Raw genomic sequence first — 13,041 nt, forward strand, 5'->3', positions numbered from 1 at the left:
GTGTTTTCCAGAAAGCATGAGGTTTCTCACTGAGGGATGTAGGAACCAGTTATTTCTGGGCTGTGACAGGGAAATGAGGCTTTTGAGGAAACTGAAACTTGAGCTTGAGCAAGTTATTTACAGCAATGATAAAACACCCTAGAAGTACCAGGTAAGCGAAAGGATAAGGGGATTTGTGCAACTGCCGCCATGAAATCCTAGGTGGAAACAGGGATAAAAGATGAAACTCAGGAATTCCAAGGCTGAATTACCAAGGGTCAAGTAAAGCCTGTTAGTATTCAGGTACATGACCTTGAGGAAGATTCTCTGAACACTTGATCTCATTTCTACAAAATTTACTGATACCTGTGGCTCCAGTGAACAGACCAAGTAAGCAATTTCCCTGTGGAAAGGGTTCCACTGTCCTTTGGTACTAACCTTTCAGCTTGAGCCCAGTCAATTTCCCCTTTTCAGCCCTATCTTTTCTGTTTGACCTTGACCTCTCCAGGCTCCTTCTCTAGTCTTTTTCCAGTTCTGTAGTGTCTTTATTTTCTGCATCTCTACTGCCTTCACCCTTGAGCACAGCTTCCACTCTTGTTTTGGGTAATTCTGCTTTCTTTAGCTGATTTCTAGTACTTTCTCCTTAAGTTGGCTATTTGTATCTGAACAGATATTCTGTGTGGTCATGAGTATTAATCTATGAATATTATAACTTAAGGTCTGTTAGAGACTAATAAATGCAAGTGTGATTAGCTGTGCCATCAGCAGCCAGGACTGGGGAGTGATTCCAGTGTTCACTCCTGCAGAGACAGGGCTTTGGCCATGAGGCTGTGGCAGAGCCCAGGGCCAGCGTGTTCACCTTCAGTGTGTCCAAACTGCCTGGTAACTTCTGGTATTGGGGGTGAATTTTCTTTAGCTGTAAAGACAGCCTCACCATGGTGTGGTTACAGGCAGTCCTTTATTCCATTTGCACTTATGAACTGGACTTCTTTAGCCCTCAAACACAGTGTTCTTTTGCGACTACCTGTTGTGGGGACATGGCAACCAAGTCAAGTTCAGTATCTGTACTGCATTGCAACAGTGAGGGATGCTCATTTAGTCAGCCTTTGTTCTTAACCTAAGTTTCAGCAGCATTACCTCAGGCTTCTCCACACAAGTTGCAATGACACCAGGAAGGCCAGTAAATCCTTGCTCTGAGCATGTAATTCCTCTCTTCAGAGGGTTGCCGGGATAGCCCCCACTTTGTTTTGAGTAGTATCTCACTCTCAACCCTTTCTGGAAACAGTGGTAACTTGTAGGTCAGTGCTTTTCTCATAGCTTATCTGGTGCTAAGTCTCTGCTTTCTCCAACAAATATCTTTGCTGCACCAGGCATTTCCCATCTTGCACATCCTTGAGAAAAATGTTAGTGTTTTACCACTAAGGATGCAAACACCCTCAATATAGTTGCTTCTATATGAGGTAGCATTTGGGAGCTGGGATGCAAGACTAAGAACATAGCTTTCATGAAGGACTTATGACCACATGGGTCTACAACCATCCACATGATGGTCTCAGTTAGCTGATCATCACTAAGTAGACTTTTGGCCTCTCCCCACAGCTGCACCCCTAGCCCCCCTTTCTCAACAGTGTCCAAGAAGGTCTCTGAGCCACAGTTCATTGCAACTATCGTTTATTAAAAAATATATGTCTCCTTAGAAGGAACATTGGTAAACCAACTAGTGTCATGCTTACCTGGGGTCTTTGCTTTTCTTCCCTGGGAGGGGGAGAGGGCTGAGTATCAGTCAGAATACATCACTTAACAGCAGAAAACTCAACTCTCCCTGTTCACCCCTCTTTGTCAGGGTCATAATTGGCCATCACCATATTCCTCTTTGCCTTCAATCCAGTAGACTGCCCAGGTAAAGCTGCTGCCCTTTCTTTACCCTCACTCCGGGCCCCATACTTTACAGTTAGCCTCATTTATGCTGGTAGGTGAACTGTAAACACATTTCTCAAATTTGGCCGATAGTGCTCAGAGTGGCTTCAGTGTGGAATTACTTACACTGGTCATAATACAGTGGGCTAAGAAAAACACAGGACTTAACCCTCAGGTCAAGCCTGTCCATGCTCTTCTCCCCATGTCATACCTCTAGTGTGGAAGGAAGGGAGGCACAGTGGCTTCAAAGAAGCATGGTTGGGGTGTAAGGGAGGTTGAGTTACACCTATTGCCTGCATTTGTAGCAGGAGAAAAATAGTCTGGACCACAATTACTGCAATCTGACTCTGGGGAAAAGCCAACAAGGTTTTACATTTTACCAGTAAGTGATTATTAGCTTTACAGCTCAAAACAACAGCATTAAAGCCTACTTTATTCTAGAAGAAACAGGAAGCTACCAGCTATTTGGTGGAGGTTTGGGGGTAGGGCATATGAAACAGCTGTGGGAAAAAGAAAACCCCCAAAATAAATAACCCCTCAAATCAAACTTTTCATTGCTTAGTTGTCCAAGCCCAGTATTCTCCTGCTGCCCCAGCACAGAACTGGAAGGCAGATGACTCCCTGTCTTTGTTGGTAGTCAGGACCCTATGAAGGGGCCGCAGCTGAACCCAGTATGTCCCTGGAAGGTGACTGAAGACACACACTACAATTCAGAATACCAACTCCTGCTCTCACTCCTCCTCTGCTCCCATGCCCCTTCTACTGACTGGACAGACAATCCCAGGTCACTGAATCTATCACAAACAAGGCCTGGCTCCTCCAGAACACATCATGAACCTTTAGAACACTGGCAAATTGGATTCTATGCATTCACTTAAATAGTAAAAGTAAAATTTGGAATAATGAAAAGGCTGACACAGTAGCACAATATGGTTTTGGTTTAACAGCAGCTTAAAAATGAACAAAAAGGAAACCTCTCATGCAGACACCTCAGGTGGCATAAAACAATAGGCAATTTAATATGGAACATTGTTAGCCATTCTCTCTCTTTCCACACATAGGACTGACTGTACCTCAAGGGCAACAGCTACGTGAGGGTCAGGTCTCCAACTCTCTGCTACCCCCAGGGCAAAAACAATAAGCAAAAAACATTTCTCCCTCCAGCTGACCCTCTGGAAACTCCAGTTCTTAAGAGAATGACCAAATGCAAGTGCCCTTGGTAAAGTACTTACTATCATTTTCAATCCCTCCCAGTTAACCAGTTGGGATATAAGATGGAATATGAAAATTAAAGCATTTCTCTAATAACACAGTACCATTGGTGAAGTCTCCATATATTTTCTAGTCCAAATGTGTGAGAATATATATATATATATTATATGAGGGAATATAATATATATATATATAATTTCTATATATTTTATATAAATTACATATATATATCTATATATAAATAAGATACTTTCTATTGCCATTATGTTGCACTGTTCAGAGCTGCAAGACAGCAGTGGAGATAGGTAGAAATGCTTAGGAGCATCTCATCACGTGTCAAGCTGAGCTCACTTCTCAAGGCGTGCAGCTGTCCAGAGTCTGTCTTTCCATCAGTCCTCCTCTCTTCTCTTTGCTTCTGCTTGGTTTGTATGAAAACAATGATTCTGATGGATTTGCATCTGTGCTAGCGCTTGGGTAGAATCCATGCAGGAATGGGCACAGTCACACGATGAGATGGCATCATCCCCCAAATGAACTAAAACAAAATGAAAATAAAAAAAGAAAGAGAAAAAAAACAGAACAGTACTAGAAAACTCAATTTTTGGACATATCTAAAAAAGGGGACAGGAAGAGTAGTCATTTGTTCTCCCTATAAAGACAGGAATAAAGAGGAGGGACAGGGACTTGATTTCTTCTGTTCACAAGAGAATGGTTGGAAGGGATTCTTCAGAGTTTTTCAGGGGATGGGACCCAAATGTAGTGCCCAGACTGGTCCTCAATGATTTGTTTGATTTTGTTATAAATCTCTTCCAGTGAGTCACCCTGTACAATGGCTAAAGTGAAAAAGAAAACAGAATTAGTACTGTGGTACACAACAACCCTCAAGCACTACAACCAACCCATTGCAACAATCCTGTAACTCACTACAGTTAACTGCCAAGGGAGACAGGCAGGGACTCTAAGCCCACGGCTTAAAGTTGGTTTGCTGAGAGTGAGTAGGAATGAAGAGGGAATATGTGTTATTAAAAGCTATTTATTGAGACTCTACTATATGCCAGACCTTGCACTTCATATTGCTCTTGGCTGCCATGAGGCTGACAGCTGGCAATTCTATAGCAGCTTCAGTGGCTGTGGAAAATCCTGTCATTGACAGAACTAAAAGCCACAATTTCTGGCAAGAGGCAGCGCTCCTGGGGCTGCCAAATTTGCTCTATGTCAGAGGTCAGCCCATCCACTGAGAAATAGCTACTAACAGTAGAGGCAGCTTCAATCTTCAGTTATGTTTCCTTTCCCCTATTAACCTAGTGGTGATTTCAACTAGCTAAAATTTTTAGCACTAGCAGGTGCTTTACTATACTTTAAAGGCAAGCACTGCATTAGTTATAAACCTTGGCAGCAGCAGTAAGGAACCTTCTAAAACAGGTGACCGTGCAAAGTGTGCATGTTTACACATGCATACAGATGTGAACATTTGTACCAAAGAATAAAATCGTCAACAACAACAAACATTCACTCAGCACATAAGATATGGAAGGAGATAGGGAGCTGGAAGTGAGTGAAACAAAGTAACATCAGGAGCCTACAATCTAGGATGGACACAAAATGAACAAAGTATCTAAGGGAGCATTTGGTGCTGGTGGCTTATACTATAAACTGGCTAACTTACTAGGTATTGGAGCCTTCTAGATAGTCTGACACTCAGAAACTCTGGGCAAGATACAAAGTGTCTAAGCCTCTTGCAAACACTTACATAGGTGTCTGGTGGGACTCATGTTACCCCAGGCAGGCAGCAACGGTTCTTACCTGTGAAGTATTCTCCAAACTCCTGCTCTAGCTTCATGGCTTTGTCATAGATTTTATTTGCTTGCTCGTATGTCTGCCTTCTGTTCATTTCCCTGAGGAAGACAGAATAAAAGTCATTATCAAACTAGATACCCTGTTTTAACTGGCATAAAGGACTGTTTCAGACTTCTTCCCCAGAGAATCAGTGGCCTGGGGCTCAATGTCTTCCTTAAGCTGCCCAGGTTCACAGACACAACTAGGAATACATGCACAGGTCTTTAAAATAGGAGTCCTTTGGAGACAGAGGTGGGGCAGACTTTCCTTTAAACTTCTGTTGGGTCCTGCTCCTGTCTAACAAATCCCTCTATTCTTCATTTCCTAGCCAGGACCTTTTGTGGCTGGGAGTATCTGAGTCTCAGAAAACACTTACATAAGAGCTTCAATGGACTTGGGCTTGATGAAAATTGCAATGGGGTAAAGTTGTGCTTGTTGCAGCCTCTTGATAGCATTGCCAGAAACATCTAAGATGCAGTGCTTGCCCTGAAAAAGCAGAGACGTGCATCAACCCACCCACCGCCTGCTTACACAAACCCAAGCATCCACCTTGGGGGAACCCATGGCCACCAAAGAGGCCTAGAAGATTCTACCCCTGAGGGATTCAGGTTCAACATTTTGATCTAATATCCAGAAAAGGCCGCTGCTAAAGCAGGGTCTCAATTCAGCTCTGGGGGGAGCTGAATGGAGGAGTCACTCAGCTCTATTTGGGGAATAAGGACATGTACAGCAAGCATGGCTTTGGTTAGCATTGTTACCTTGGTACTTGGGTAGGATGAGGTTAGAAATTTGCATAACTGGGGGGAGGGCAGGTGGTGGTACATCTGGCTAAGAGCACACATTAAAGTGTACAAGGTCCCTGATTCAAGCCCCTGGTCCCCACTGGCGGGAGGGGGTGCTTCACACGCAATGAAGCAGGTCTATAGTTCTCTTTCTCTCTCTCTCTCCTCTATCCCCCTTCCCTCTCCAATTTCTGCTTCAGCAAATAAAATAAAGTTATCCCCCTTCCCTCTCCAATTTCTGCTTCAGCAAATAAAATAAAGTTTTAAAAAGCAAGCTTACAAACAAACAAACAAACAAACAAACAAACAAAAACTTTGCATCACTTTGATGGGAGCAATCTGGAGTTTTTAGTAGTTATTTCCTGTACTTACCCTCTCTGCCACTGCCCGCACTGACTGAATACTGGTCCCATACAGGTTATCATTGAATTGGCCAGCCTCAATGAACTTGTTGTCCTGAATGTCCTTCTCCATTTGTTCCCGGGATACTACAAAGTGGTAGTCTTGTCCATCTACTTCATTATCACGCCGAGGTCGGGTAGTGTCTGTCGGAATAAAACAGATATTGTGCAGCCAAGAACAACCTTACATCAAATGAGCTGACTTGTTTCTCTCACTTGGATGAGGGGAAATGACACTCAGAATTTATTCACATACATGGGGGGCACCAGCTAGGGAGAAGTTAATCTTGTCTGCTTCACTTTTACTTCTACTACCACCAGATTTCAAAGACAGGTGGCTATTTAACTTAAACTGAAGCAGAATGATAGGGTTTCCTGGACCAAGGCCTGGCAGAGGGGGCCAAACATAGCACGTTAGGAAGCCTAACCAGCCACTCAGCAGGCCCTGTCAACAACACCTGGGTCAAGTGGCCCCTACCCCTGGCTTGATCATTCCCAACCATCTTTACTCTAACTTCTAAGGGAGTAAGATGGCCAACACGATGTTTTCATTCCCCACCCCCCAGCAGCTTTGGGGACATCACTTGTTCTCTAAAGTCTTCCAGGGTATTCTTAGATGAATTACATTCCCAGAGAGCCCTAGCAGCCAAGCCCAGACCCTTTCCATAACACATCATAGTAGTAATTCCCAAGAGGCCAACACTTCACTCCCAAAGCCTTCCTGGGGTCTTACGTGGCACACAGGATCCAAATTTATGAGGGAACTCTGAGATCAGGTCATCATTGACTCGATCTTTCATTGGGCCCAGGATGATCACAGGTCTTGCATAGTGAACTAGAGAGAAAGAGAGCATGGAGACAGTAAACAATGTCCCCGCCAAAAACATGATGGCTCTGGATTCTCTACTCAGACAGGGAAGAAAATCCACAGTTATGTGGATTATCTGGTTTTAGCTATAAAGAGCGTTAATTTGGGGATGCATAAATTAATTCAGGGCCAGATGACAGAAGAAGCTCCTCTTCCAATGAATTCAGAAGGAATCTATGCATGGGTACCAGGAACTGAGTAGGATTTTTTCAGAACAGTCACCAAAAAGAGAGAGCAAGACTTCTCTTTAGCATCAGGCACACAGATGGAAAAGGATCTTCACTTACCCTGCCCTCCTCCCCACCCCCAGTTCCCATACCATAAATCTGTACTAGCCTTTGAAAGGCATCCTGGCAGTGAGCAAGGATATAGTGAGGGGTGTGTGCTGGATGCCCACCACCCACTTGTCATCACACCAGGAATTAGAAGACACTTCAGGAGCTGAATGCACACCAGTCACGCCTCCCTGCTCCCCTGTGCTCTTCCCTATGCTGCTATGGTCAACCACTGTGTTGGATGCCATAAGCATGAGACTAGTACAAAGGTAAGTAACTCAGAAGAGTGCTTACTTTCTTGCCGTGTCACTGGCTCATAGGACAAAATAGCATCCTCTTGTCCTTCTGCATTGCAACAAAAAAGGAAAGGATATTAACACTTTATAACCCGATTCCCCGTGTCATCTCCCTACAACACCGATCACATACCCCTTCTGCTTGAAACCAGCCCTGTGGGAGTGCCAATACATGCCCCATGGGGCTGTTTCCTCTAGCAGAAGAGCACATCCTTCACCACCAGTGGGCAGGAGATAAGTCCTCTCCTTCAGTGAAATACAGTTGAGCATAGGGACATAACCCAGAAGTCATGAGACTTCCACTAAAAACAATAAAACAATGCCTACTTTATCAAGAACTGGTTTTTTTTTTTTTTTTGGTTTTTTTTTTTTAAGGCAGTAGTCCGCTGTGCTCTGGTATCCTCTTGCTCTGGTAGGAATCACAGGGAAGGTTCAAATGACTGAAATACATTTCTCATGTTTCCTTATCATGCAAATCTGTAGTCTTATGCCTCCCACCCCAAACTTGTCCTTTTTAAGGGTCTACCTATTTCCCCTTTACCATCTAGAAAAGTGATGCACAGCTCAACTAAGGGCTCCAGTGCCTGTTAAGAGCAATTATGAGTCCTGTTCTCTCTTATGATAGCCCCACATATCTTAACGATGATCTTTTCCTAAAACAGTAGCTAAGATATTCCGTCCTAGGTGCCTTAAGTCCCCAGGTGGGAAAGTTTCCAATATTCACAGACTCCCAGTGTTTAAAGGGGTGTGGACTGTGCCTTCTCTGGTCTGCTTATGGACTCTCTGAAGGAAAAGGGGGCAATGGCCTGATTACATAAGCCAGCTAAAACTTAAGGACACTGAAGTTTAACCCAGGAGAGATCCTGGTGACCTGGAAAGGGAATCCAGTGATATCTCACAGAGCCACTATTCTTTTGGTTTCTGAGTGAATCTGTAAAACTGGCAGCACTGACAGCCCAGTGGCATGGCAGGAGTTTTCTCATTGCAACTCATCCTCAGTGCCTCAGAGATGCTTTTCAGTAAGGCCCTGGAAAGAACTACAGGTTTATATATATTTTTTAATCCATACTAGAAACCCCATCCTGTAAGGACAAAATGGCCACAGCATTTTCAGAACCTCAAAGTATATATGGCTAAAAGAAGCATTAGCCTCTGAACAGAAAATGGCAGTCATGCAATGCTGGAATGAGAATGGCTGGAACACATGGTGGAGCTACACAACATGGGGGGTAATGACACACACTTACTGGAACTGCTTTCGCTGTCACTGGTGTTGGATGTCACTCCCTCTGCAAGCCAACAAGAAAGAGACTCTGATTCAGAACAAACCACCGAGAGGTCACATGCTGCACAAACTCAAATACTCCAAGAGTAAGACACTGAGCTGTCAACCAAGTCAGATCATAGGAGGCCTGCCACACCCAGGCTTTATCAACTAGGAGGCACAGCTCCAATCTGAGACCCTAGCCACCTCCATATACTTGTCCTCAGAGCCATCTCAGTCTGCCAAGTCCCTCCCTATACACTACAAACCTTCTAGTCTTTGGCAGTACCCTCTTCATCTGAATAATAATTTTAAAAAATGGAGGAGTTCCAAATCCTATTTCACAATCCATCTTCCATGACTAACCATAGGGAAGGGAAGGGAAGGGAAGGAAAAGGAAGGGAAGGGGAGGGGAGGGGAGGGGAGGGGAGGGGAGGGAAGGAATGACAGTAGCAATGAAAAGTCCAGGGATTAGGCTACTGTTGAATTTCCTTCCCAGAGAGACCCCCCAGAGGTATGGGATTGCGTGGTGCCCCCAGAATGAAGAGACAAAACACTGGCTGGGTTGGGCACTCCCTACAGAATGGTATTTTGACCATTCAATGGAATCAAAACCCCTCTTGCCACCACTACCTAGGTGATTTGACCTCATCAGTGAGCGGCTTGCTCCTCCATCCACTGCAGGATAGACACATCAAAACACAGAGACAACAAACAAACAAAAACACTGGGAAAACAAGACAGCCATCCTGCTTCAGACAACAGAACCTGCCCCATCTGAGTGTTGGGTGGCGCAGCCACACTCACAGAAGGCACAAGGTACAGTTTGGCCCCAAAGAAGCCCAGCACTCCAAGACAACAGATAAATGAAGATGAGATATGGATGAAGAGCTATGGAGAGAGACAGTGCTTGTTTCAGCCAAGACGACACTGTTCTAGACCATGATATGCTGTGGCCCCCACAGAAAGGACTGGCTGGCTTATCATACACAACTAGTTTCTGAGTAACTCCACAAGGAAGCTCCTTGACCTTTACCCTTTCATTACATATTGAAGGAGAGTATTTGTTGACAGAGTCCACCCACAGCACCACCACATGACTGTCATGTGAAGGTACTAAGGTCTTTTCATTGAAGTCCCTTCATTTTACAATCTAGGATTATTTTCCAGAGAAATGAGGTTAGGCAGCCTTTTCTGAAACTAATCCAGTAGAGATGTATGGTCCACAAATGTTGCTGAGGCCCCCACCAGCTCAGTCTGTGGAACATGTTCTGTGGGAAACTGGCTTGCAATTGTTTTCTAAGTCCCCTGGACTTGCTTGAGCATCACAGGTTCCCTGTTGGACAAAGAGCTTCATAGTATTCTTGCCCTCGTTTGAAAGACTAAGTCAGCCATTCATTGGCCTTTCAAAGATTTTTTTTAATTGGGGAATTTTTTTTAACAGTGCATCAGCCAATTCTTGAGGCCAATTCTTTAGTTCTGTGTCACTGGGAGAAGAACCTGATTCAGTAACAGGTGAGAGATGAGCTGAGTAGTTACCTATACAAGTGTTTCTTCCTTAATTCACCTCTAAGATAGGGTGTAAGGCTGCCTGACTACCACTCTAAGGTAAAAGAAGGAAAACGCAAGACATGAATGACAGCCTTTTATTAGGGCACAGGGATCCAGAGCAAAAGTGCGACACGTAGAACCACTTGTACCTGGTCTTGCTGTGGAATTCAAGAGTTCTCACAAAAACTGCATTTCCCCCACCCTCCACCCTGACCCATGTTCCCTTGTCACCAAACCCAGCATCTTCATTCATGCCAAAAAAAAAAAAAATACAGTTAATGGTGTGTAAGTATGACTTACTCAGGTTCTTTGCTCCATAATAATCGTCACTTAACCCAGGGAAGTCCTGATTTCACAGACAACAGGGACAAAGAGGGAGGGAAAGAGGAAAGGAGAGGGTGGGGGAGGGGAGGAACAGAATTGGGAAGAGAGAAAATGGAGAAAAAGACAAGGGGAAGGAAGAATACAGAGCCAGGTGAGCATTAGTGACAGAAGTATGAAATGCTATGAAGACCAATAACTATAGTGAAATTAAAAACATTGCTACAGAAAAAAAAAAACTAAGTCAGGTAAGATACCTGGGTTTTGTGCTGCTTAATTTGCTGCCAAGTCTATGGAGCAGACTACCTTTCTGAGGTGGTCTATAACCTACAGACCAGTAGGACAGGGCAGGTAGATTTCCATAGCTTGGAACACCTGCTTTGATTAAATTTAGTTATAGAGTCCACATCTCTGCTCTTGAAACCATCCTTTCCCTCTGAGGGTGCAAGAAAGGGTTAATGGAATCATTATTATCCCAAGGATCTTTTGCCTAGTATTAACTAACTTTGTCCAAAAGCTTCATGTAGTCTGAAGTGTAGCTGTCAAAGCTGACCTAAGCTGTACAGACCACAGGGGATGAATGACACAGCTTCTGGAGAATAAGCACCAGCCAGTTTCAGTTTCTGACCTTAACAGGCAACCTCCACTTCTCTCAGCTGAGTTACTGAATAGGGACCACTCCCCAGGTTGGGTTCCAAGTGGAGGTTCTAGAAGTCATCCAGTGAAGACTTCAGGCCTCAGTATCAAACTCTATGCTAGTCCTCACAAGCAGAGCCACTATACCTAGGAATCTACCCAGTACTGTGAACCCCGACCTCCACATGTGCCAGGGCACCTTTCTAGCTACTACTCCAGATGATGATGACCTGCATAGGCCATTACCATGAATTAGGTGTACCTAGAAAAAGGGCATTCCTTATCATAACTAATTGTTCTCCTTCCAGTACCAACAGTTTAGGATCCCAAAACTCTTCTTTGTGAGGTGGAATAGAAGGTTTACAGTTCACCATGGTTCACTAGCTTGGCCTGTTTTTTAAGGCGAAAGAGCATCAAAAGTCAGACATATTGTAGAGTAAGAATATTTCTCAAGATTAAATCAGTTCTTAAAAGTTCATTTGACTCAACTTTATTACCTTTTCTACCAGATTAGCTTTATGTCCCTCTGTAAATCTTTACTTGTACAATACTGATTACCCCTATCCCCTTAACATTGATTCCTTTAAAAAGACAGGATTTTCTTTTGAAATCTGGCTCTTTAGTTGTTCTAAGATGGCAGTGAATCTATAGAGCTGTGTGGACATCCTGCATTGCACATGAACGTGCATGTCATTCAAGGAGTCATCTCTACTCTGAGTGCCCAGGGAAGAATGGACTCTGCTTGTAACATAGGTAAATGAAGTCAAGGAAAAGAAAACACAAGAGGAAGAAGCTGGAGTCCTTAGACCTGGTCCTATTGAAAATGAGACTATGACTGAGAATTATCTGTCAGAACCACAGAAAAGCCAGTGCCAGGGACTGTCAGGTAGGTCAGTCTTTGAACCAGTTCTGCCTTAGAGTCTCGTAACATTCTTTCAGAGCAAGGACCTGAACAAAAAGACGCAATGTCTCACTGGGCAGAACAGTTTCTGCTCTGACTTGTAAATAGGCAAGTGTGCACACACACAGATGCACAAGTGGACACATACACACACACTTTCCCAGTCTTCTCATGAGATGAGGCACAGATTAGGCAGAGAGGGTAGGGCTGTGGGTGGTCCGCTCTCTGTGCCTTGCTACTACTTACGTTCCTGTATGCTGCTCTCCTGGGCCATGTTTTCTTTGCTCTTGTAAAATGGAAACTTTCGAGAGAGACGGAAACTCTTTTTACGTTTCGTTTTGATCGACTGTGAAAGAACATGAAGATGGAAGGAAAGTACAGAAGAAAACAAAACAAAACAATGGATTTAAAGCATGCAAGAAAAACTAAAATGGAGACAATGGTGGACTAAATAAAAGACCAGCTCTCACAAATGCAGTCTATGAGATTGAATGAAAGTTGATGTAAGAGGAAAATTATGCTTGTAAGAGGAAAATTATGCTTACAGGAAAATGTTGTAGGGATGTTAGACGTTTCTATCTAATCCAGACTCACACCACTCACTGATAGTTCCTAAAGGGCAAAGGTCATGAAAGCCTCCTGGACACATGCTCTATGGTGACAATGATATACACTGGGCCATCTACTCCATGGCTCTCTTCCCTTTATAGCTCCAGAAGTCCTTTGGTCTGTGAAGCTCATAGGTGAAACCAGGTGAGTGGGTTTGGTCTGAACAGCAGTTGGAGCTCTAGGGTTGGTCTCC

At 43.9% G+C, this 13,041-nt stretch overlaps 1 protein-coding gene across 7 annotated transcripts in view; it reads right to left on the reverse strand.

The window, feature by feature from the left end:
* Nucleotides 1-1,633: 1,633 nt before the first annotated feature.
* Nucleotides 1,634-13,041, reverse strand: part of DLG3 (discs large MAGUK scaffold protein 3) — an 85,324-nt gene continuing 73,916 nt past the window's right edge. For 5 of the 7 annotated variants that reach the window (XM_016191551.2, XM_007530764.3, XM_060182547.1 and 2 more), the window contains 8 exons: nucleotides 12,486-12,585; nucleotides 8,814-8,855; nucleotides 7,565-7,615; nucleotides 6,861-6,962; nucleotides 6,099-6,271; nucleotides 5,321-5,430; nucleotides 4,912-5,003; nucleotides 1,634-3,941 (listed from right to left, as the gene is read on the reverse strand). In XM_016191551.2, coding sequence (XP_016047037.1) covers nucleotides 3,835-3,941; nucleotides 4,912-5,003; nucleotides 5,321-5,430; nucleotides 6,099-6,271; nucleotides 6,861-6,962; nucleotides 7,565-7,615; nucleotides 8,814-8,855; nucleotides 12,486-12,585 — 777 coding nt within the window. In that variant the 3' untranslated portion in view covers nucleotides 1,634-3,834. Of the gene's footprint in view, nucleotides 3,942-4,911; nucleotides 5,004-5,320; nucleotides 5,431-6,098; nucleotides 6,272-6,860; nucleotides 6,963-7,564; nucleotides 7,616-8,813; nucleotides 8,856-10,681; nucleotides 10,728-12,485; nucleotides 12,586-13,041 lie in introns of all 7 variants that reach the window. The other 2 variants (XM_016191550.2, XM_007530763.3) reach the window with 2 other exon arrangements.

This window comes from Erinaceus europaeus, chromosome X, assembly GCF_950295315.1.
Source record: "Erinaceus europaeus chromosome X, mEriEur2.1, whole genome shotgun sequence".
Classification (NCBI taxonomy): Eukaryota; Metazoa; Chordata; class Mammalia; order Eulipotyphla; family Erinaceidae; genus Erinaceus; species Erinaceus europaeus.